The 27,355-nt window shown below is 33.0% G+C and overlaps 1 protein-coding gene and 1 pseudogene across 1 annotated transcript in view; one reads left to right on the forward strand and one right to left on the reverse strand.

Moving 5' to 3' along the window:
• SNTG1 (syntrophin gamma 1) overlaps positions 1–27,355 on the reverse strand; it is an 850,024-nt gene that overhangs the window by 264,583 nt on the left and 558,086 nt on the right. Inside the window, exons 9-11 of the mRNA XM_090283711.1 lie at positions 23,908–24,010; positions 10,808–10,890; positions 4,697–4,827 (exon numbers count right to left, since the gene is read on the reverse strand). Of these exons, the coding sequence (XP_090139837.1) occupies positions 4,697–4,827; positions 10,808–10,890; positions 23,908–24,010 (317 nt within the window). The remainder of the gene's footprint in view (positions 1–4,696; positions 4,828–10,807; positions 10,891–23,907; positions 24,011–27,355) is intronic.
• LOC150004463 (protein farnesyltransferase/geranylgeranyltransferase type-1 subunit alpha-like) lies at positions 16,096–17,216 on the forward strand (annotated as a pseudogene).

Below are 27,355 nucleotides of genomic sequence, written 5' to 3' on the forward strand. Positions count from 1 at the left end.
GTGCTCATCCGGAAGGTAGGAGGGGTGGAGCCGGGGAGGAGAAGTCAAGCTGTGCTGTCTGTGGCAGCAGCAGCGATGGTGGTAGGACAGCGAAAACGCCACAGCGTCATGAGACCGACCGGTAGTGACGAGTGCACAGGCCTCTGCCCTCTATAGCGTAGGAGGTCTGACAGCCCTGCTCAGGAAGCAAAGGTAAACATAAAACTGTTCAAGATGGCACAGATCATGATAGAGATCCCAGTGACGCAACTGACCAGACAGCAAATTTCTAATCTAATGAAGCAGCAGATAGGAAATCTTTCTGTGGCACAGTTCAGAGCTTTGGTTATAAAAGCGCTTACAGACCTAACAGCAGATCTTAAACAAGATGGGGAAGGAATGAAGGCTAGTCCTGCTGAAATGTACAAAGATACATATGAAACTAGTGGTGATGTCAAGAAAACCAGAAATCAAATCAACAAATCGGAACATAGGGAAGGAACAAACAGTCAACCAGTGCAGAAAGAGGAAACAGGAAGTGAGGAAAATGAGGAGAGGCTCAGAAACTCATCGGACAGCTATAAGCGGGCCAACATCCGAATCATAGGGTTGCCAGAAGGTGAAGAAGAAGAACTAGAAATTGAAAAATTATGTCAAAAAATAATGAAGCAGAACTTCCCTAACTTGGGGAAGGAAATAGACTTACAGGTCCAGGAATCACAGAGAGTTCCAAAACAACTGGACCCAGGGAGAACCACACCAAGACACATTATAATCAAAATGTCAAAAATTAAGAATAAAGAGAGAATCTTAAAAGCAGGAAGAGAGAAGAAGAGAATTGCATACAAAGGGGTCCCAATAAGACTGTCAGCTGATTTTGCAAAAGAAACTCTGCAGGCAAGAAGGGACTGGCAAGAAATATTCAAAGGAATGAAAAGCAAAAACCTACAACCATGATTACTCTATCCAGTGAAGCTGTCATTCAGAATAGAAGGGCAGAGAAAGTGCCTCTAGGATAAAGTCAAACTGAAGGAGTTCATCAGATCCAAGCCACTGTTATATGAGATGTTAAAGGGACTTGTTTAGGAGAAAGAGGACCAAAACTATGAACATTAAAATGCCAACTGTATCACAACAACCAACAACAGAATCTAGGGAACCGAAACAAAGACAAACTAAGTAGGCAATGAGAGTGTGAAAAGAATTACAGGTATGGGGAAATTTATGGGGGAGGTCAGCAGGGAGGAGGAAGTGGGGAAAGGGAGGGAGATGGTACAGGAATTAAGAAGCATAGTAGGAGGGAGTGGAGTAGATAGGAAGATGTTGAGAAGAACTATATGCACAACCAAGGGGCGTAGACTAAGGTGGGGGACAACTGGAGGGAGGGATGTCACTGGGTGGAGGGGAACAAAGGGAAAAGAAATTGAGACAACTGTAACAGCATAATCAATAAAGCATATTAAAAATAAAAATAAAAAATAAAATAATTATCAGTTGAAAAAAATAGTAAATAGACTTAATGATCCAAATAAAAGACTACGATTTTTACTTTGGTTTAAAAACAAATACAAAAAGAAAAACCCACACATATAGCTCAGAAGAGATATCTTTCATAGATTAAGACTTAGAAGAGTTGAAAGATGAATAAAAAGATATGCAATGTAAATATTAACCAATACATAGCTGGTATAATTATTCTATTTCTAAAGTAGATTAGAAAGCAGACACATTTCCAGTGATGCACAACATTCTATCCCAAATTTGTTAGTGTTGAATAAAGTGAAATTAAGTATATACAGCATATATTGATACAACTAAAAAGAAAAAAATACCTAAAATCATTATCAGTGGGAGAGTTGAATGGACCTTTCTTAATATCTAATACAATAAACAGACAAAAACATCATCAATGATACAGAAGATCAGAATCCTTAGTGAACAAATGTGACCTCTCAAAAGATATAGAACACTTCATTAAATGAAGATTTTTAAATGCATATGAAATATTTGCCAAAATTATTCATATACTGGGTAAATTCAAACCTCAAAAATATCAAAAGATTTAAATCATTCAGCATAAAGTTATACTAGAAAGCAACAACAAAAAAGATAATTAGGAAATTCTAAAATACTTTAAATTATACAATACATTATAAAATTATCCATGGGTCAAATAAGTAACAAAAAATTAGAAAATATTAGTAAATAACTTTTGTCTTTTTTATTATATTTTTCCATTACCTATATTTGTGATCTTTCAATTCTGGCCAAGACAGAGGAACCCCATCTTTTCCAGGTGTTACCTAATACAACTAAAGAACATTGGACATAACCCAACAAGAAATATAGGTAGTCCCTGAAAGGTGCAATGATACAGCTGACTGCCAGGGACCTCAGGACCTGAAAATGACAAAGTGGTAAGTCTCCTGGATCTCCTTATGGCCTCCCACACATCCTAGATAGATGCTCTAGAAGCCTTTAACCAAGAATCACCAAATACAAAAAATGCTCCCAGGAGAGACTAATTTCTTTGGTTAAAAGACTGGGAAATAAGTAGGCTAAAAATATATAATCATTTTGATAACCTTCTCTAATCTAGTGAAACATCCATAGAGAGACACTGTCTCCTTTCCCCCAATGTTTCAGCAGAGGTAAACAGAAAGCTGGTCTTCCACCCATCCTCTAATTCCTCCATCTTACGGTATTCAGGGAGCCAAGCATGGAGCTGATCTTCCATCCCCTACCTGGAAGAAGCAGACAGTATCCAATTCCCTCCCAGGGTAGTGTTAGTGGGGTCCACTGGGGAGTTAAACCTCCATTTCCACCAGGCAGCAGTTAAACTGAGGGAGGTAGTAGATGTGGCTCGTCAGTACTCTGCCTCCCTCTACTCCTGACCACCATGACCCAGCTGGGGAACGAACACCCGCTCCCTCCAGTCATCACCGAGATGGGATCTGGTGATGGGAGGTAAGGCTAATTCCCCTCAGCTTTTCCTTCATCCCCTCCCTTCTCTCAGCAGGGTTCTGTGGTTAGATGAGCTTCTCTTATACTATCACCCCGTAGAAATTAGACAAGGCACATCAGCTTTCCTTGTCCACCCTCCCAGGTGGCAGCAGACTCAAGCAAGGAACTGAACTGACACCACATTTTCAGGTACTAAAAGAAAAAAATTGTCAACTACAAATTCCTTAGGAATGAAGTTAGAGTAAATAAAAATATTCTCAAAGACAAACTTAGATAATTTGATACTAGCAAATTCACCTTTAAAGAATACCTAAAATAAATTAAACAGGAAGAATATGTTAACAGAAAGCTTGGAACTTCAGGACAAAAAAATTTTGGAGTGGCTGAACATTGAGTTAAATGCAGAATGTAAGTTTACAATTGTTCATATGAAAATAATACAATGCTTAATAAATACCAATTCAAGAATAAACTGTTTCACAAACTCACAACTGTAAAACTACTTTTGTTCCACCCTGTATAGATTAGACTTTTTTTGTATGAGTTTTAAAAATTATTTTATAACTAACAAAACTCATGCCACCTGATATGGTGCTTAATATTTGTATAGGAAATTAATATAATTATATTTAAAAACTTGGGAGGATAAAAGGACCTAAATGGAATTAATGTTTCTGTACTTCATCCTAAAATGGTAAATTGTCAATACCAGAAGTGTCTGACAATATGTATGTATACTCTAGAACCTTGAAGAACTAATTACTCAGAAAACTATACAAAATGTTATACTCAAAAATATTATAAATAAGTTAAGATTTAATTCTAAAACTTGTGGGCATAGCAAAAGCAAACTTTGATGGAAATGTCTAGCTCTGATTACATATATAAAAAAAGTCTGAAAATGAATAATCAAATAAGGGTTTGGCTAAACTGTGGCTTATGGGCTGAATCTAGCCTGTCATCTGTTTTTATAAATAAAGTTTCATTGTAACAGAGCCATGCCTGTTTACATATATACTGTGTACAGCAGTTGTCATTATAAAAGGGCAGAGTTGAGTAGTTGTGACAGAGACATTAGAGCCCACAAAGACTAAAATGTTTACTGTATCATTTATTTCAGAAAACTTTCTGGACCCCAAGAACTTCCATCTCAAATAATTAACTATAAGAACAAAAAATGAAGCCAAAGACTTTAAGGAATGGAAACAACCAAGTAAGTCCATAAATTTATGATTTACAATATGTACACATAATGAAGACTTTCAACAAAGCCCCAAATTAGTCTGTTGAAAAAATAAATTAATAAAATTTACAACTCCTAGTATAACTGACTGAGATTAAAAGGAAAAAACAAACTTCAAGAATTAAAAAGAATACATCACTAGTTTTCCTACACTTATTTAAGAAAATAATCTAAGAATATTTTAAACACATAAAAATAATTTTTCTATTAAAAAAACTATACAATTTCCTTGAAAAATAAAACAATAAAAAAACACAAGAAATACAAAAATCCAATAAAACTATATCTATTAAAGACACTGAATCCATTACAAAGTTAATATTAGAGTCCGTTTTTTTTTCCACTAGATTCATAAATGTTTTACTGTATTATGCTCTTCTTGTCTACTTCTCCTTCCTTCTATTAGGAATATGCTGAAAATAAGAATCATAAGGCATATTATGTTAAGAATTTGACAAAAGGTCTGTTTTCCAGTCAACAGAAAATCAGAACTCAGTAACAGGAACTCACCGACTCAAATCTGTCCCAGGCACATACTGAGAGAAACGACAATGAAGCAGAGGGATAAGTCTAAGATCACACCATCGCTTTTCCCATCTCAAGCCTGGAGATGTTGGCCATGAAGAACATGATAATGTGTCCTGAAAAAAATCAACATTCAGTATTGTTTTATTTTCCTCTTGTGTTTTGAATTTATATGTCACAATTCTTTTCATTTGAGGATATATTTTCTCCTCAATAGTCAAAAGATATTTACAGAGTGCTACAAGAAGAAATCTATATTCATTGAGAATACAATTGTATCTGTTAACTTCTTTATGATTTTAATTCTATAAGAAAGTAAAGGAGTGTGTCATTGAGATTAAGAATGGTAGGAAAAAACATTTAAAAATGGGGTGAGAGACAGAAAAAGAGTAAATATGTGACAGAAGTAAATTCACCCACAAATGGGACAGATGGAGCAAAACTGTAATTGCAATGAACTTGTAAGTGACAAGTAAAAATAAGTTGTACTTAATTCAATTATCCAGTATTTTCTGAGTATCTGGCAAGCACAAGACACTTAATATATGCTTGTGATTTATCAGTTACTTGCAAATATTTCTGAGTATAATGCATCATCTTATGAGACATCTTTTAAAAACTACTCAAAGAAATATTTGTCTGTTGTTTTAATTTCATGTTTATAAATGTTTATATTTTATTGTATTGTTAAATCAAATACTGTTAATTTCAAATTATATATTTTTTATGTTTTATTAGAATTTTGGATTTTTTATTTTTAGACAAGACATATTTGAATAAAATTTGAACTTTTCACTTGATGTTGATTTATGCTTCTATTATATGAGCTTCACTGATAAATGTTCTTCATGGCACTAACACATGGAATAATGTTGATATTTAAGTTGGCATGGGTTGTAATAGGCCAAGGCTTAATTTGATCAAGGAACTGTTGATACTGATTTCTGTATTCTATTTCTGAATTATGATGTTGGAAAGAGGTTCTATTTTGAATCATGGTGAAACTGTTAGTCTATTATTAACATTTATTTCAGATATTAATTTATTTAAAATTGCTTAGGGAATAAAAATAGCATCTCATGTTATCACTAAAGAACACATGTTTCTTGGCATTATTATGTTATTTGTCACCAGTTGTGTAAATACAAAACTACTAAATCCTTATACAGTTTAGAGCACTGAGAAGGATGAACTAAGACCATTCAGTGTGGGACTCCCTACTGGTGCTTCAGTGAGCACTTTCATTTAAGATGCCTATCCTTTGAGCAAAACAATTGCGTTCAATGCTATCTGGTTATGGCAAAAACACAAACATGGATTCCATATTAATCTCTTTCCTAGCCTTCATGGCACATGTTGTGGATGATCAGCATTGGGTCATTCGGATGGCAGCAAAACAGGATGATGAGGACTTAGGCTCCAGATCAGAATCAGACCACCTAATTTCTAAATGCCAATTTCCCAACACTAGTTGTTTAACCTAGGGGGAGGTTATGTGAACTGTCTGTGCCTTATAATGCCTATTTCCAAAAATAAGGCTATCTCAAGACTCCTCTAACAAAATAATAATAATAATAAACCCTAAAGCATTTTTAGATGCATTGGGGTATTGCTTCCCCGTATTTTCTATATGAAGGCACTTGAAGAAACAATAATCATTTGTGACACACTAGGATAAACAGATTAGGTTACTATGGTCAGGCCAGAGCTAACCAGAGATATCTTAATTGTCCCAGGTTCCACCAAGTTGTCTTAAATGTAAGCCCAGTTCTATAGTCAAGAATTGATCCACGTCATCTAGTTAGCAAATGACAGCATCGATATTTGTACAGACCTACATTTTTCTGATTCAAGGGCCAAAACAGCTATCACAACACAACATTTAATGTTTATAAACAGAGATGAAACTATGAAAATAATTCAAATTTGTACCTTGATTATTTTACAATGTTTATATGTAAGTTTAAACAAATTATTTAAATATGGTTCCTCATCTTTCTTGAAAAGCAAAATTAATATCTCTTACTTTATATGTATATAAATAAATGGGATAGGAAATATAAAAGAACATGAAAGACATAGTCAATAAAATATTACAGACAATGATAATCGCCAATAGATAAGTAAAAAGTTTTACAAATCTTATTTTACAGATTTCATAGATTGGCAGACATGGAAATGCATGTGATCTTTTACATGACTTTAATGTAGCATCTCAATTTAGTGCCTTTAAGTACCAAAGTTGTGAAATGTCACTCTCTTTTAGGTTTTCTCCTTATAAAAATTATGAATAAGCCCTACTTCAGCTATTAAACTAATCAGAGTTAATGTATTTCATTTTATAGATCTGTTATTTAGTAGAATACCTTGTATCTTTTGAATATTTATCTTTTAAAAAAATAATATACTTATTTATTTGTTTATTTATTTTTAGAGAGAGTAGAAAGGAGAAAGAGTGGAAAGGAGAAAGAGAGGAAGAGGAACATCACTGTGTGGCTGCCTCTCACTCGTGCCCCTAACTGGGGACCTGACATACAACCTAGTCATGTGCCCTGACTGGGAATTGAACCAGCAACACTTGGCTCACAGCCAGGGCTTATTTATCTTTATATTAATTATAAAAATTTAATATAAATTTTCCTTCTAGTCTTTTTCTTGTAACAGCAGTCTTAGAGTTATTTTAATTGTATACAATAAGATCTAAAAACACAAAACTTTTTATGGTTTTAAGGCCTATACTTTTCAAGACCTTTATTCTTCAGTTCCAAAAATATTGTTTCCTGTGTTATTAATAATATGAATGAGAAAAGTAGCATTTACATAGTCTTTGCTTTAAAATACTCTTTTCCCAGAACTTAATATATTTCAAGGTATGTTGCTGCAAAAGAATTTCAAGAACATTTATTTCACCAAAATAGAATTGTATCAATGGCAAAATGCTTATCCATATTTTGTTAAGGACTTGGCATAAAAAGTATTCATTAAGTATATAATTATGAAAAAATGTTTATAAAAATCTGTCTAGATAATCATGTGAATTTAAGCCTCCTGGTGAAAATAAAGCTAATTGCATTTCTCTACCTTGGCTGGCAAACCAATTGACTTTATACCCTAAAATTGATAGCTCAAGTCCTTAGGAGGTCTAGTCTATAGATTTATTTTATATAAGATGGTGAAGCTATGTTAATATAGTATAAGGTGTGATTTTCCCTTATGCTTACAATGCTGTTTCCAAAAAAACAGAATTGGGGTTACTTACTTAAAATGTGTTTTAAAGAATAATTAAAGCATAGGAATTAAAACTGAAGTTACCCGAGCCCAAAATAGATTTAAGGATTTAGAATATCAAATAATTAAATATTCCTCTTAAAACCTTATATGTGTACATTCTGTAGAAAATATATTTTAAAATGTATGCTTCCTTCCTTCTACTGTTCATTATTATTATTACCCTTCTACTGATGTGTTAGAAATAAACAAGTGCTTGATTGCTCCTAATTTTATAAATCTTTGAATAAAAATGTCACCTATTTTTCATACCTGCATCAAAGCCTATTCAGGATATGGAACAGAAATATCAGAGAGCACTGGCTGTGTCAATCTGTGTGATCCTATCCGGCTTGAAGTCTTTTATCCCTGTTGAGCAATAGTTACTCAATTTTGTTGAATTAAATTAAGCTGGTTGTATAAAAGCCTCTGGCAGGTCTTTATTCTGATATTAGAATGCTAATATCCATTATTCTTTTTTTTCTGACATTATAATTAACTTGATCCATTTGTCTATAAATCTTAATTTTAAACTTTTTAGATCAAGAACCATAAATAACATCTCTGCCTATCACCTAGAAGAGTGAGTGCTTCCAAAGAGTAAGCTCATGGCAAATATTCATTTAATTGAAATGTCCTGAGATTATTTTTCCTTATTTTTAATATACTTTATCTGAATTTACATTATCTTGATTATTATGGTCTAAAATCATGAATACTCTTAAACTTAAAGATCTTTGGCAGTGTTAAAATAATTTTCAATTTTAATGCTAAAAATAAAATGTGCCTCTTGAAAAATGGAAAGACATAACTCCAGTAAGAAAATTTTCTAACAACTTTTAAAAAAATTTTATACTGCTGGATTTGTTTGGAACAATTGTGTTATAGAAGTACTCAAAGATTTTTTTTTTTGTTTTAATTATATCTTTCTAAAGGAGAATTTACATTAAACATCCACATAGAGGCACAACACATAAAATTAATTCCATAGATTTTTTTTCATATGTCAGTGAAATGAGTTAAAAACAAACCAGAATGATTCTTACTCATAGATCTTTTACTCTGACTTCTCTGCTTTTCATTATTGTAGTGTAAAAATATTAACAAACAGTATTCTCCAACCAACTCTTAGGTAAACTATCTCTTTCTTCCTGTCTTACCAGAAGATGTTCACAGATTATTCTTCTGTGAATGCCTTCTGAAGGGAAAGTCCTCAGGAGAAACCTGTCAGGACTGAAGGAAGCAGGCGATGAGGCAGGGAGCAACCAGGCCAGAGGTGTGGACTTTCGAAAAAAAGCCTCCACATCATCTGTCAAGGCTATATAAGGGGGCCTGCCCTTATACCCCTATCATCTATCATGAAACCCTAGCTGCAGGCACACCAGGGTAGGGGGTGGTGACACCTAATTCCTAAACAGATTTTCTTACAGATGTAAATTTGGAGCTGCCAACCCTCAGAGCTGCTGAGGGTACATGTGCCAGCCCAGTAAAGGCACTGGATGGGCACCAAAATATCAGAGCGTATAGTGTAAAGGAAGAGGTGAGCAAAGCAATTGTTAAAGTAAAAGATAAAGATTTGATTGGATATTTCAAGTCTAGAGCATTCATAAGGGAGCTGATGGGAGCACCTAGTATATAGATCCATTTCTCATCAGTCAATGTTTAAGTCATTTTCCTCATTAGGCCATAAGTATCTTAAAAGATACTCAGATCCTGCCATCATCTAAGGATTAGTATTTTAATATTAGCACTTGTGTGACAATTGTTTTTCTGACAACAAAAATTAACAATAAAGTCAGTTTAAAATATTTCCAGATGTGATTAGGTTATACCTGTGGAAGTAATACTTGGTCTTTCAAGGGTCTTCAGAAAAATTCATACATACATACATGTGATACATACATACATACATAAATAGGCTTGGGACCTAAGGCACTCAACTAAATAGCAACACTGGTGCAATTAGGTACAATGAATGAAGGCCATTCAGACCTGAAGATGTTCAAAAAAAGTACTTTGAAATCAAATGCTACAATTAGGTCAATATAAGTCAGAAGAAGTTATATGTCTTATATATTCCAATATGTGGCATGAAAAAGTAGAAGTTTCTTAATGTTGAACTGCTAAACTTCATGCTTGTGAGCATAGTGGAAAATTGTTAGTCTTATATATAACCAGAAAGGATCACTTTATATTACGAATGTGTGAATGCTTTAAAGTGTGAAATATATGAAGCTTTAAAAATATTTATAAAATTCAAATAAAATCTCTTTACTCCAAACTATAAATGAAATATTAAAAATTACTATTTTATTAAATACATATAAAATACATGCCAAATGTATCAATTATTAAATACATGTACATTTTAACATTCATTACATTTTAACATAATGTGTAGATTACTTTTTTGCTTTTCATTAATTATCTGGTATGCATAAAGTTTGCTAAGAAATATTTTAAATGACAAATGAAATAGCTACTTTTAGCTAAATAATTTAATAGAAAATTATAAAATTCATGGCAAATTATTTAGAGCATGAAATTACATATAATATGCAATGTTATAAAATGATGATAAGATGTTATGCATAATCTCTTAAAGTTAAAATTTCCTATAGCTTACAGATATCAGAGAATTAAAAAATGACATTAAAAAATAAAACATACTTATTTTTCCCTTCATGGCTTATCACAATATTTAAATGATGAAGCAACCAAAGATTTTAAACAAGATTCAATATCAGGTATTGTAAACTATAAGTATACATATATGGAGGGGGGGTTATGTTAAACTCTTTATTAATGTGAACCATGCTTCAGTCTTACTGTATTGTTGGGATGATAGTTGAGATGTAAGCCACTGTCACAAAGAGGAGAGGAGGTGCCACTACTCTGGTCACTTGGTGCACCTACAGGAAACAAAAACACAACAACACACTACTGGTCAGAATGCCAAAGTGTTCTAGACAAATGCATTCTACATTATTATATTTTCATTATATCCAATTATATCAAGTAAGTCAGGTAGTAAAATGAATTTTTATTTCACTTATATGAAAGCCAAGTTCTTCAAGTAAGTTAACTAAAGTTATTGGGGCACTAATAGAGACTGCAAATATTGATCTTTGATTTCAGAAATATTAAGGCTTTATTAAGGAAAGCAAGTAATATTTTATCATACAAAGTGGCCTATTCTTAAGAACAATAATTTTAATAGTTAATAGTGCAGGATTTTGTTTGTCTTCAAATTTCTACATAACTCACATTTCAACCTACTGCCAAATCCTATCTTTAGATATCATAATTTTCCACAGTGCAAAAAAAAAAAAAAAAAAAGCTTTCCTGTGGGCTCGTGGTATATACTATAAATGGTAGTACCCTTTTGACAGTATCTACTTTGAAAAACTGCACTAAATTCTTAAACCTACTAATATCTATTTTTAAAACATAAGTTATGAGTGTCTTAAAGATTGTTGACTTTTAAACTAGTCCTTTCCCTTCCTTTCTGCCATTATCCCCTTCTCTCATTCCCTCTGGTCACTGTCAGTGTGCTCCTTGTTTCCAGGCCTCTAGATATATTTTGCTCATTTATTTGTTTTGTTCATTAAGTTTCTCTTATAGGTGATAGGTGAGATCATATGGTATTTGTCTGTCACCAACTGGCTTATTTCACTTAGCGTATTATTCTGCAGTTTCATCCATGTTGTAACAAAAGATAGGAGTTCCTTCATTCTTTCTGCTGTGTACTATTCCATTGTGTAAATGTACCAGTTTTTTTGGTCCATTCATCTACTTATGACCACTTAGGCTGTTTCCAGCACTTGGCTATTTTAAATAACACCACTAGGAACATAGGAGTGCCTAAGTTCTTTTGAATTGGTGACTCAGGATTCTTAAGGTATATTCCCAACAGTGGAATTGCTGGGTCAAAAAGCAGTTCCATATTGTTTTTCACAGTGGCTGCACCAGTCTGCATTCCCACCAACAGTGCACTAGGATCCCCTTCTCAGCATCCTTGCCAGCACTTGTTTGATGATTTATTGATGATGGCCATTCTGACCAGTGTGAGGTGATATCTCATTGTGGTTTTAATTTGCATCTCTCTGAGGGCTAGTAATGTTGAGTTGTTTTCTTATGTCTGTGGGTCCTCTGTATGTTCTCCTTGGAGAAGTGTCTATTCAAGTCCTTTGCCCATTTTTTAATTGGATTGTTTTTCTTCCTGGTGTTAAATTCATATATATATATATCGTCGGCAGCCGTCCGTCTCGAGAGACGATGGTGTAGCTTCTTAAGAGTCTATCTGCACGCTGAGAATGGCTGTGCAGTCCAACTCGGGAGTGACACGGTATTCGAATTCTGTCTCCTCCCGTGTTGAATCGACATCTTGTGATGACGCTGGAGTGTCCTCTCCAGTGAAGCTGAAGCTACAGAGCCTGGGCAGGGTGATATGGAGGGTCTGCTGTTGCCCATGCAGCAGACCCCCCCTCTCTTCGCAGCTGAAGGGTCCAAGGGAAAGACGGAGTCAATACAGCTTGGCTTCAGGTGCGCCGCAGGAGTTGCCGGTGTTGACTACAACGTCGAACCGCCTTAGGGACTCCGGCTCCGGATTTTCTGTCGGGGTTTACTCCCTTAGCCTTTCCCCTGAAGAGGTATGCCGCAAGGCAGCGGAGGTTTTTTGGAGTCAGAGTTTTCCTTCTCTGATGTGCCCTGACTGGAAGATTGAACCAGCGACACTTAGCTCGCAGGCCGACGCTCAATCCACTGAGCCAAACCAGCCAGGGCCTGTGGATTGGTACACAAAGTATTAATTAATGACTATGAGTCCTTACTTTATATAACTAACTAACTAACTAAATAAATAAATAAAGTGGGGTAGAATAGACAAATCTTTCACGTAGAAAAATTTCAATTCTAAATAATTTATGGAGATAATTTGTCCTCAAGGAGTTAGAGTATAACTCCCCACTCCATAAGTGTACACTTACACTTACACTTACACACACACACACACACACACACACACACACACACACACATATATATATATATATATATATATATATATATATATATATATATATATATATGAGATTAAACCCTTGCCCATGTATCATTGGCAAATATGTTCTCCCATGTGGTTGATTCTCTTTATTTCAATGATAGTTTCTTTAGCCATTCAGAAGCTTTTAAATTTGATATGGTCTCATTTGTTTATGTTTTCCTTTATTTCCCTTGGAAATAGGAGATATGTCTGCAAAAAATATTGTCATTTGGAATATCTGAGATTTTACTGCCTATGTTTTCCTCTAAAACTTTTATGGTGTCATGACTTATATTTAAGCATTTTATTAATTTTAAACTTACTTTTGTGTGTGGAGTAAGTTTGGTGGTCTAGTTTCATTCTTTTTGCATCTGCCTGACCAGTTCTCCCAACAACATTTATTGAAGAGACTATCTTTACTCCTTTGTATGCTTATGTCCCCTTTCCCAAATATTAATTGACCACAGAGATCTGGGTTTATTTCTGGGCTCTATTCTGTTCCATTAATCTATGTGTCTGTTCTTATGCCAGTACCAGACTGTTTTGATTACAGGGCTTTTTAGTATAGTTTGTTATCAGGTACTGTAATTTCTCCTACTTTGTTCATCTTTCTCAAAATTGCTGATGCTATTCTGAATCTTTTTTGGTTCCATATAAATTTTTGAAGTATTTTTTTCTAGGTCTTTCAAATATGTCATTGGTATTTTAATAGGAAATGTATTGAATCTATTAGGAGGTCAAGTGGTTTTTTGATAGAGACTATAGGGTTTTCTATGCACATTATCATGTCTTCTATGAATAATGACAGTTTTACTTATTTTTTTCCAATTTAGATGTCTTTTCTTTCTTTTTCTTATCTGATCACTGTAGGTAGAACTTCCTGTTCTATGTTGAATGAGTGGTGAGCTGACACCCTTGTCTTGTTCCTGATCTTAAGGGGAAAACTTTTAGTCTTGCCCGTTGAGTATAATGTTGGCTGTAGTTTTCTCATATATGGCCTTTATTGTGTTGAGGCATGCTCCCTCTATTCCCACTTTGCTGATTGTTTTTATCATAAATTCGTGCTGGATTTTATAAAATGTTTTGTGTTTCACATGGTTTATGTGGTGTATTACATTTATCTATTTGTGAATATTATACAATCCTTGCATCCCTGGGACAAATCCCACCTGATCATGGTGTATAATATTTCTAATGTATTGCTGAATCCAAATTGCCAACATTTTGTTGAGTATTTTAGCATACATGTTCTTAAGAGCTATTGGCCTGTAGTTTTCTTTTTTGTTGTGTCTTTACCTGGCTTTGGAATTAGGATAATACTGGCCTCATAAAAATAGTTTGGGAGTCTCCCCTCTTCTTGAATTTTTTGGAATAGATTCAGGAGGATATGAGTTAGTTCTTCTTTAACTGTTTGGTAAAATTCATTTGTGAAGCCATCCAGCCCAGGGCATGTATGAATGACCCATGGACATGGACACCACTGTGGGAATTGACTGTGGGAGTAGAGGGCAGGATGGGTGGAGGAGAGCAAATGGATAAATTTGGGAAAACTGGGATAGAATAACAATAAAAAATCTTCAAAGTAAAAAAAAAAAAAGAAACAGACATGTATACTATGTTAAAAATTACAGTGTTTAATCTGTCCAGCAAACATTATACTCCTGGTCATCAGCTAATTCTGGAGTTCTGCCACATGACAAAGGACACATGTGATAGTGCTCATAGCATTATGCAAAGCATTTTTCCCTTGACATCTACTTTTCTTCTTTATATGTTGTACTATATTGTTTAGATATTCATATATTGTCCTATATAAAGACCTCTGTTTTGTGAGTATACAGGTGATTGTATATGTGTGTAATTGTTTTTTTTTTTTAACTATTAAGTATATCTTAAGTTGATGACATAGGCTAACATCAAAAATAGTAGTTATAAATTAAAAGAGAGATTGTTTGTTTTGTTAATACAATGCATAGATAGCTCCATGTTTTAAATTTGAAAAGTGTTAAAGCATTCATTTAAATCATTCATTTAAACAATATTTCTTGAGTGTATTAGATGTTTACAATGTGCCAGTAACTGTTCTAAGTTCAAGGTACATGGAGAATGTACAGCTTATGTTTCCTAAAAAAAAGATTGTTGATTTTTTAAGATTGCACAATTTTATAATTTTTAAAATCAGGACTAGAAACATATTCCTTGATTTCTGTTTTATTTAAGGTTTTGTGGAATCGCTAATGTTAATAAATATGAACTATTAATGTAATTGACTCCCAACTTTCATTTGAAATATTATACTAAAGTTTAAACATCAGAGTCATAGGTAACCAATCTAATATATTAACCAATATGTTCAAAAATAATGATTTTGTTCTCCAATTTTATTATTCTAAAAGTCTCAAGTATTCTTTCTGCTGAAAAAGTAACCATACATTTTATGCTATAATGACTGAATATAATTTCTCCACTAAGTATGAAAACAGAGATTTCATACTTTTTTTTTTGCTACTTTCTTCTTGTTGAAATGCACCTCTTTTATGGGACAATATCTTTAATGCACACATACATTACTTTAGAATACATCAATTTTGAATTGACTAAAATAAAATAATAACATATCAAATTTCATGGATTGACAACTGGATTTCATTGGACAAAAATATTGGAAGAAAACTTTCCAAAACTTAACAATACTTTAGCAAATCAAAACCAGTAATAATAATTTATTTTTAAAAATCCCAAATGCTTCATGACCATGTAGTATTTATCCTAGCAATGGAAGCTTGATTCTGCATTCAAACTCAATTTTAAAATGATCACCATATGAATAGAATTTTTTAAAAAGAAAAAACTATATTAATATCTCGATGATGTAAAAGAAAAAGAATTGAGATGGGTGGCATCTCTACCACCAACTCTTCTGTAGACCAAGGGGCGACAGCAGCCACTGAGGGAGTCAGGGAGGTTACTGTGGGGCAATAAACCCATTACCAGGAGCTGCCACTGCCCCAGAAATGCACCCCCCATGCCAGTAGCAGCAAGAAGAGATGGAAGCTGAAGTGGTTACTTCCTTATGGACAACAGGTTCCTGAGACTGAACTTGCCCACCACCAATCTTTTGTACAGGGACAGAGCAGAATGGGCTGATATAGATTCTGTGTGGCAGAAAGATGGATCCAATCCAGTGGTGCAGATCACTTATAGTGAAAAATTTAGAGTTATTTATGATTATTTTCATGCAGTTCTACCATGTGATAAAAGAAGTAAACCACCTTTTATTAGTTTTTATGTTTTATTGCTTGTGCTATTACAGCTGTCCCATTTCCCCCCCATTTACCTCTCTCCACCCAGCCCTCTTCCCACTTCCATAGTCAATCTCCATACTGCTGTCCATATTCATGGGTCCTTCATGTATTGAGCCAGATTATAAACTCACCAGAGATGTTATTGAGTTAAATGACTTCAATTATAAAGTGTGTCATTTTCAGAAAGTTTTTTTTAAGTCATTTCAAAAGAATCTACATCAAAGTAATAATTGAAGAATAACCCCCAAACTATCAAGTTTGGCATCATAGGTAAGTATTAGTGGAATGGTTAAATGATCCATCTCAGAAGCTTGAGTTAATTGCTGTTATTCTAAATCAAGATGAAAAGAAATATCATGCTTGGCAATATCCACTGTGGGTTATTCAGGAGCTTAAACTTAGGGAAAGTGAGCTGCAGTATGTAGACCAACTTCTTAATGAGGATGTGAGAAATAACTGTAGGTAGCCAAAGATACTTTGTAATTTCTAACACCACTGGCTACAATTATCATGCTATATTAGAGAGAGAAGTCTAGTACATTCTGGAAATGATCAAACTAGTAACACAGAATGAAATTACACGAAACTATTTGAAAGGGATTTTGCAGTGTTATGGTCTTTCCAAACATTCCAATCTGTTAAATGGATTACTTGATTTAGAACCAAGTCACAGTTCCCCTACCTAACCACTTTTCTTGTGGATATTTATGAAGATATGCTAGAAGACCAATGTGACAACAAAGACTTTCTTAATACAGCATTAAAGTTATGTGAAATCTTAGCCAAAGAAAAGGACATTGTAAGAAAGAAATATTGAAGAAATATTACAAGATCCCTTCAAAGCAAATACAGCACAACAAGTGACCCACCAACAAATGTACTACAATAACACCATCCAGAACAACTTGATGGGATGCTTTTTTAAAAGACTTTAATGCAAAACTTAAAACTAGAGTGATCATTCTCTGCCTGTGGTGTAAAATGTACCTTGAGCAGGTATTGCTTTTTAAACAAAGACTAAGTGTGATATTCCTTCAGTGTTGCTGCTATTCAGACTACCTCTAAGTATTTTGATTCCTTTAAAGAAAAGTAATTGAGGTGGGGGAGAAGAAACTGAAAATCCCAAAAAGGAAATCTAGTTTTTTCAATATTTACTTTAATCCTTTAGCATCAACTCCCCTGTAAAGGGTATATGCATCAGTATTGCAGCATAAATGATTGCAGGTAATTTGTATGTAATGGATATGAGGTAACTTGAATTTCACTTCAGGAAGCAGGGAATGTAATTGTTATATTAGAGCTGCTAGGACACAGTATCTTGCTATCACTATAACCAACTATTGCCAAAAGAAAAATTTTGTTATAAAATTGTAGATGTAACCTAAAAGAATCGAGATGATTTGTCATAAACATATTTAAAGAGAGAGAAAGAAAAAGAAAAATTCTAAATAATCAAGGAATAGAAGGACATTTCCTCAATCTAATACAGGGCATCTGTGAATACCTATTGCTAATAGCATACTTAATCATAAAAGAATGGAAACTTCCCCTCTAATATCTTGAGCAAAGGAAGGATCTCTGCTCTCAATAGTGTAATTGATATTTTACTAGAGGTCCTAGCCATTGCAATAAGGAATAAAAAGAAATATAAACATATACTTTGGAAAGAAATAAGCAAGACATTATTTTAAAATGATAATTTTATACATAAAAAAATTTAAAGACTGTACCAAAGAAACCCAATAAAATTAGTAAGAAAATTGGGCTATGTTGTGGAATATATCAATATATAAAAATGTATTTCTATGTATGAGCAACAAATATTTAGAAAATACAATATTTAAAATACTATTTATAACAATATAATAAAACAAAAAATTATTAAAAATAAATTTAATGCAAGACTTGTAAAACTTCCCTACTGAAAACACCAAAATATTGCTGAAAAATTTTTAATATACATGAATTGAAAAGTACATTATGTTCATGGATTGAAAGATTTAAAATTTTAAGGAATTAATTCTTCAAATTGTTTATTAATTCAATATAGTCCCATTCAAAATTATAATGTTTTATTACAATTTTAAATGGTATTTCTAAAATGTATGCAGTAATATAAAGGATTTAGAATGATCAGATGATCTTGAAAGATTGCATTGTTGAAGAACCTATCCTAAGTGACATAAGAAAACTTTAATGTTTAAAAATGCTAATCATCATCTGAGCTTTTAGCACGTTGTAATCTTTTTCTGCTGGCGAAGGAACTTGCCTCAGTATTGATAGCTGGTGACCTATCAAGGTAGTGGTTGCTGAAGATTGGGGTTGCTTTGGGAAATTCTTAAAATATGATAACAATGAAGTGCCTGCCACGATTGACTCTTCCTTTCATTAAAGATTTCTTGGTAGCTTGCAATGTTGTTTGATAGCATCTTACTCACAGTAAAACTCCTTTCAGAATTGGAGTCAATCTTCTCAAACACTGCCACTGCTTTACACACTAAGTTGTGTAGTATTCTAAATCTCTTATTGTCATTTCAGCAATATTCATAGCATCTTCACAGGAGTAGACTCTATATTCAAAAATCACTGTCTTTGATCATCCAAAAGAAGCACCTCTTCACCCATAAAATGTTGTTACGAGATTGTAGCAGTTCAGTCACATCTTTAGGCTCCACTTTGAATTCTAGTTCTTTTGCTATTTCCACCATAGCTGCAGTTACTTCCTCCAATGAAGCATTGATCCCTCAAAGTTTTCCATGAGGGTAGGAATCAACTTCTTCAAAATTCCTGTTGATGTTTAATCTATTCCAATGAATCACGAATGTCCTTAAAGGCATCTAGAATGGTGAGTCCTTTCCATAATGTTTTTAATTTACTTTTCCAAGATTCATCAGAGTAATCACTATTTATGACAGCTATAGCTTTATGAAATGTATTTTTTTAAGTAATAAGTCCTGAAAATCAAATTTATTCCTGAAACATGGGTTGTACAATGGCTGTTGTGTTAGCAGTCATGAAAATAACATTGATATCATTGTACGTCTCCATCAGGCCTCTTCAGTGATATTTTGAAAGAAACCTTACACTCTATGCAGTAGGTCTCAAGAGTAGGATTAAAATACTTGGTAAATGATGTTGTAAACAGATGTGTTTTTATGCATGCTTTGTTGTTTCACTTATAATGCATAGTCAGAGTAGATTTAGTATAATTCCTAAGGGGCCTAGTAGTCCAGGAATGGTAAATGAGTTTGGGGTTCAACCTATAGGCACCAGCTGTATTAATTTCTAACAAGAGGGTCTTCATGTCATTTGAAGCTTTGAAACCAGACATTGGCTTTTCTTCTCTACACATGGAAGTCTTAGAAGACATGCTCTTCCAACACAAGGTTGCTTTATCTACATTGACAGGCTGTTGTTAGCATAGCTATCTTCATTCATTATCTTAGATCTCCTTAGAAACTTGCTACAGCATCTAGTTGCTGCTTCACCTTGCACTTTTAATGTATGGAGAGAACTTCTTTTCTTAAACCTTGGGAGTTAGTCTCTGCTACCTTTTTCCTTTCTTTCTTTCTTTCTTTCTTTCTTTCTTTCTTTCTTTCTTTCTTTCTTTCTTTCTTTCTTTCTTTCCCTTTCTTTCTTTCTTTCTTTCTTTCTTTCTTTCTTTCTTTCTCTTTCTTTCTTTCTTTCTTTCTTTCTTTCTTTCTTTCTTTCTTCCTTCCTTCCTTCCTTCCTTCCTTCCTTCCTTCCTTCCTTCCTTCCTTCCTTCCTTCCTTCCTTCCTTCCTTCCTTCCTTTCTTTCTTTCTTTCTTTCTTTCTTTCTTTCTTTCTTTCTTTCTTTCTTTCTTTTTTTCCCCTGCAGATTCCCACATCTCTTAGTCTTAAAAATAGAAGAGAAGTAGAGTCTTCCTCTGGATTAGACTTTGGCTTAAGGAAATGTAGTAACTTCTTTGATCTTCTATGCAGATCACTAAAACTTTGCTTATATAAACAATAGGCTGTTTAACATACTTGTTCTTTAGGTGGTCACTGAAGAAGCACTATTAATGTCCTTCAAGAATGTTTCCCTTGCATTCACAGCATGGCTAACTGTTTGGCACAGGAAGCTTAGCTTTCATTCTATCTTGGCTTTCAACATGCTTAGTCATTTCTAGCTTTTCATTTAAAATGAGAGCGGTATGACTGTTCTTTCCACTGGAACACTTATAGGCTATTGTGGGTTATTAATTTGTTTAATTTCAATATTTTGTGTCTCAGGGACTAGGGAGGCTTGAGAAGAGAGAAGAGATGAGGGAACAATGGGTAGAGCAGTACAAATAACATTTATCAATTGTTTGCTGTCTTATGTGGGCAGTTTGTGGCACTACAAAACAATTGTAATACTCACTTCAAAGAGCACTGATCACTAAATGCCATAATAAACAAGTTCAAAATACTGTGATAATTACCAGAATGTGACACAGAAACATGAAGTGAGAAAGTGCTGTTTGAGACATGAGCTGATAGACTTGTTCCACCCAAGGTTACTATAAACCGCCAATTTGTAAAAAAATACAATATCTTCAAGGATCAGTAAGGTGAAGCACAATAAAATGTAAATGCTTGTATAATACTTCTGTAATAATCAGTGTGGTTTTGTTGAAAGAATACATACATAAATTTTTTTTATTATTATTTTTTAATGTGTTTTATTGATTACAGTGTTACATTTGTTCCAATTTCCAATCCCTCTCCTCCCCTCCACCCGGTGGCGCCCCTCCCTCCCCTTGCCCCCCCCTTTTAGTCCATGTCCATTGGTTGTACATATAGTTCTTCTCAACCTCTGTCTATTCCATTCTCTCCTACGATGTTTCTTAATTCCTATACCATCTCCTTCCCTCTTCCCCTTCCCCTTCCCTGCTGACCTCCCCCCCAATATGCTCCTCATATCTATAGTTCTCCTTCCACTCTCATTCCCTATTTAGTTTGCCTTTGTTTCAATTCCCTAGCTTCTGTTGTTGTTTCTTGTGATGCAGTTTTCATTTTAGTGTTCATAGCTTTGATCCTCCTTTTTCTAAACCAGTCCTTTTAACATCTCATATAACAGTGGTTTGGATTTAATGAACTCTTTCAGTTTTATTTTGTCCTGGAAACACTTTCTCTGCCCTTCTATTCTGAATGACAGCTTTGCTGGATAGAGTATTCGTGGTTGTAGGTTTTGGATTTTCATTGCTTTGAATATTTCTTGTCAGTCCCTTCTTGCCTACAGGGTCTCCCTTGAGAAGTCAGCTGATAGTTTAAGTGGGACCCCTTTGTACATGATTCTTTTCTTCTCTCTTGCTGCTTTTAAGATTTTCTCTTTATCTTTAACTTTTGACATTTTGATTATAATTTGTCTTGGAGTGGTTCTCCCTGGGTCCAGTTGTTTTGGAACTCTCTGTGCTTCCTGGACCTGTAAGTCTATTTCCTTCCCCAAGTTTGGGAAGTTCTGCTTTATTATATTTTCACTTAATTTTTCAATTTCTAGTTCTTCTTCTTCGCCCTCTGGCAATCCTATAATCCATATATTCGATCTCTTATAGCTGTCCCAGAGGTTTCTGATCCTCTCATCCTTGCTTCCCGTTTCCTCTCTCTGCACTGGTTGACTGTTTGTTCCTTCTCTATGTTCTGGTTTGTTGATTTGAACTCTGGATTTTATTTTCTCACCATCTGTCTCGTATGAGGTTTTGTTCCTTTCAGTATAAGTGTTTTTCAATTCTTTCTCATCTTTTTCCAGATCTTTTGTTAATTCTGTAAGCCACCTGATAACAATGGCCCTGAACTGAGCCTCTGACAGGTTTCTTATTTGTTCATCTGTCATGTTCTTCATCTGTTGCCTGGTAAGCTGCGCCACCGGGATTTCTATAGTTGTCTGCCTCATTTTGACAGATGCATTTTGCTTTCTTGGGCCGGCTATAGGGGGCAGTGCCTAGACACATAAATTAATGAAATGAAAAAATTATTCCTTAATTCTTGATTCCTACTTCAGACATTAAAAGAGTAATTAATATAAGATGAATTATAAAAGCCAATGCTCTAAAGCGGATAGAAAAAAATATAAGAAAATATCTTTGTGACCTTGGGTTAGGCCATTATTTTTCATAGAAGATACAAAAAGGGATAAGCATATATAGCAAAAATGACCCAAAAATGGTAAATTAGATATTGTCAAAATTAAAAACTGCAAACCTAAGACAGCTTTATGTAAAAAAGAGTCATGCACAGATGGAGTGAAAATGTAACACATATAACTGACAAAGGCTTATATACAGATTATAATTTTAAACTCCTGCAGTGAGGTAATAAACAGACATGACAATAGAAAATGGGCAAAAAAATTGAGCAGACACATTACAAAATAAGATATGCAAATAGACAATAAAATGTGCAAATGCCACATTATAAGGAGCTAATCATCATTAGTCTTCTGATAAATGCAAGTTAAAACTACAAAGAGATACCACTACATGCTCAATATAACACCTAAAAATTTTTGACCATCAAATATTGGAATAAATGTACATAACCAGAACTCTCATAAATTGCTGGAGTAGGAAATGAGAAGTCTTAAAGTATATGCTTATTTAAAAAATATTCTTGGTAGTTTGTTAACAAGTTTTTTATACATATTCTGTGATTCAGCAATTCTACTTCTAGATACTTATAATTGTGACATAAAATTGTAAGACCTCCAATGCCTGTACAAGAATGCACATAGCAGTTAAATTTACAATAGCAAAATACTGGAAACAGGCTTGTTGTCTATAAATAAAATAATGCACTTTGAAAGTTTAATATATTCATATAATGGGATATTACGCAGCAATATAAATGAACAAACCACTGAAATATATAACAAGTGATTGTACATAATGGAAGAAGCCAGACACAGAACAGTAAATCCAGTATGATTCCATTCTATACAGTTTTAAAAGGAACAAACATAATATATGATGATAAGATATAAAGTCAATGATTGTTTCTGGTGATGTTATTTACTGGGAAGAGGCACACAGGAATCATTCTGTGATTTAAAGGATTTTGAGTAGGCACATGTTTATTTGTTAGAACTGTTCCAACTATACATTTAAGTCCTTTGCTTCTAAATGCATCCAAATTATGCCTCAATTAAGAATATATTCTTTGATAGTTTTAGCAAAAATATTAGAAAATATACAATTCATTTTATAGTATGCACATGATGGAGAAATTTTATGTAGCTCTTGTGAAAATTAATACATTTCCACATAGACTGGTGCTTCTGTCAATCTCACAATTTCCATCCAGGCAGCTTAAGTGTAAATACTTGTTTAGAAAGTCCAGTAGCCAAGTAAGTATCTATATGCTTCTCCCATCAAATATTTGAAAATAACTGTAAATGTCATGAATACATTCTGTAATAAAAATAACATCTGTTCTTTTTGCATAGGATTAATGAAATGACAAAAATAATTTGTTCCAGAAGAAATCCAAATTTAAAAAAGAAATAACTAATTAATGTCAGGAAATAATATTTAAAAAGTAAGTGCAATGATGTATTTTACCTATCCTTCATAAATGCTTACATGCACAATCTTCATTCAGTGGGAGTTTAAGGAAGGCAGGCGCTCTTTTTAAAAAAGACACTGTTAGGGTCACTTCTTCTCCAGCATTCCGAAGAACTTGAACCTAAAATTAAAAAGCATAAATAATACTATTATCAATATGTTAACAAAAGTTTTATAAATGCTAAACCTGAAATTATTTGTTGTCTTTTTCAACTTCAATGTTTTTCTTAATGGTCAAAATATTTTTATGAAAGACAGAGGAATAAATTATCTAACATTGCAAAAATAAAGCCATCAGTGTTCTTTCTATCATTCTGTGATCCCCCGTTCAAACAACATCGTCCTCTTTCATTCACATTTGTTGAGGTTTTCTTGACTTTATGATCCTTACTAGGCAAACATGAAGGATCTTGAAGTTTACAGAAAAAAATGTAATGATCAAACCACTGTATTTATTAATTTAATGAATATTTATTGAACATATATTATGCAACACTTGGAGATATACAAATAAATGACCCTGCAGATGTCCAGAGTGCTAATTTTATTTAAATAAAATTTCCCTGATTCACTCAAACCTTCTGCAAAAAAATAGGTATTATTTTTCTATTATATCATAGAACATTTTATTTTTCTTTCCCTGAAAACTTAGAATAATAATGAAAAGTATTATTACCAATAACCATCAACATTTTCCAAATCATAGAGTTAATAGGTCTCAATCTACCTGTTAAAGTAAAGGCTATTCCTAAAAGAAAAATTCCAAGACAGGAATAAAAAATATTAAAAGAAATGTAAAATACTTATTTATTTACAGCAAGCATACCTGGAAAAGAAATAAGTATATTTATACTTTTAAAAATCTCACATAATCTAAGAGCATAATTAAGAATAAGTAGAGAAGTAGCAATTAAAAGATATGGGAATGTAATTTGTTATAAATCATGTAGAAAAGATGATCAACTTCAAGTTATTAAAGAATGGCTATCAAAATAATTGACAATAATTTTTGGTTCCAAGAAGATGGCATAGATTCATCTCTCCTTGCTCCTCTCTAATAAGAACAATGGGGAAAAATGCAAGAGACAATACAGGGAAACTCTGAAAGGTAGTATAAAATATAGACTTGATTAGAGACCCCAGGTCTGGAGCAACAGGATAGAGGAGGGATAATTTAAATGTTTCTACCCAATAGAGGAATCATCTACCCACTGCTAGGTAATGCATTTCTTTATCCTAGTGGCACTAGGGAAAACTCTTTCCACTTCATCAAACAGCAACAACAGGGTATAGTAGAAGCCCCAGGGACACAAGATAAGTCAATCATAATCAAAGTAGCAACAAAGAGCCTCTAAGAATTATACTGACAATGAAGCCACAGACACAAAAGTAGCTTAGTACACATGAATCACATACTGAAATTACTTGACAAGAATTTAAAAGCCACCTAAATAAGAATATTTCAACAGAAAATAAACATTTTCTTTTTAACCAAATAAAAAATTACAAAATTTAACTAATACAAACTATTTTAAAATAGCCAAAAAAAGATAATTATAAAATACAATAACATAAATTTAAAAAACCTGCTGGACTGGTTCAATAATAAAAAACACAGAGGACAGAATCAGTAAAATTGAGAACAGAACAATAGAATTAGACCAATCTAAAGATGAGAAGATGTAGACACATATGCATAAGACAATATATATTATCACCTTAACAGTAGAAAAAAGGTTTTAAAATTACATATATATATATATTTAATACAATGTATGCAAAAAATTTTGATAAAATGTATATAAAAACTCATATAAAACTGAGTATATAAATGAGTATCCATATTATAAAGAGTACATATAAAAACAACATTATTGTTAATGATAAATTCTTAAAACATCTCTCAGATCAGAAATGAGGCAAAAATGTTGACTTCCTCCATTTTTTCTTAATTTTTCTTAGGTGGTTACTTTAATGAGGCAAAAGGTAATAAAGTATATAATAATTAAAAGAAAAAACAAACCATTATTTGGAACATGGGAAATCTTTAAAAACCTATAAGCATTACATGGCACACTAATAAGTTAATAAGCAAGTTTAGTAAGGAATAATATAGATACAAAGATAGTTGGTTTTCGTTTAATATTAATAAATCAATATAATATTAATTTTAAATAAATGGAAGAATATGCAATGTCATGGATTGCTAGACATCATACTGTAAAAATGTTGTCTCTCCTACTTTTCTATAGACAATTCCATTCAAAGCCCTACTTTTTTCAGTTTTTTTTTGTCTTAATATGAACTTATGAACTTGGCTCATGTTTTCACTGGCATTTAATGTTGATATTATCATTATTATATAACTGTATTGGGAGTTTATGGCTCAGTGAACCATATGGCACAATAGAATGCAATAAAAATTCATATTTTATAGAAAGTATACAATAGCTATTCTCTAGAGTTAAAATAAATAATAGTATGAACGTCTTAAGTGTAAACATGAAAATAAACTAGACATGCATAAGTTAAATGTGATTGCCTCAGAAATAGACAATGGGAATTTACTTTGAATTCAAAACTTTATATTTGCACTTCAATTTTGAAGTTTTGTTAAAGTGTAACTTAGAAAAATAAAATAACTTTTTAAAAATATAAAATGTCACCCTGGAAAGACAATTTAATCATGTTCAATCCTTTCTCCCTTCCTTCCTTCCTTCCTTCCTTTCTTCCTTCTTTCCTTCCTTTCTTTTCTTTCTTTCTTTCTTTCTTTCTTTCTTTCTTTCTTTCTTTCTTTCTTTCTTTCTTTCTTTCCTTCTTTTTGATTTAATCTTTATTGTACTTTTTCCATTACCATTTATTCCCCTTATACTCTCCTCCCCACAGCAATCATCACACTGTTGTCCATATCCATGAGTCTTTCTTCTTTTTGCTTAATATTTCTGTTGTTTTCAACAGATCAATTATGGATATCTTTCTGAATAATCACAATTTCAAATCCTCAATAAACATTTTTTAAGTTAATGTATGAATATTTATCTTTTCAGTGAATGAGATAGAGATTATATGTTTTTAATTTTTTACAGGTTTTCTACTATACTTTGAATGCATATTTAATCCACCTGATACTGTCAGGCTGGAAAATATAGGTTCTACATCATGAATAATAATAAATGTCATCTTCCTGAGAAATCAGAAATCTGCACCTATATATCCAGTTGTTTTTCTCATTTCATTCACATTTTGTAATGCAAGTTAAATGCTTTGCATTTAAATAAGATAATATATTCCCGCAGCCTTGTCTTAGATGAGTACATGAGCAAGGGACAGAAATTGTAAATTATGGCAATCAGAAAGAATGGAAAAGGGAAATGGGATTAAAGTAGATTTTTATAAACTTACTCCATTAAATTACAACACATTCAACAACTCAGTTAATGAATTGAATATTCTTAAGATCCATTCA

Source organism: Furipterus horrens, unplaced genomic scaffold (genome assembly GCF_987537825.1).
Source record: "Furipterus horrens unplaced genomic scaffold, mFurHor1.1.pri manual_scaffold_7, whole genome shotgun sequence".
Taxonomy (NCBI): Eukaryota; Metazoa; Chordata; class Mammalia; order Chiroptera; family Furipteridae; genus Furipterus; species Furipterus horrens.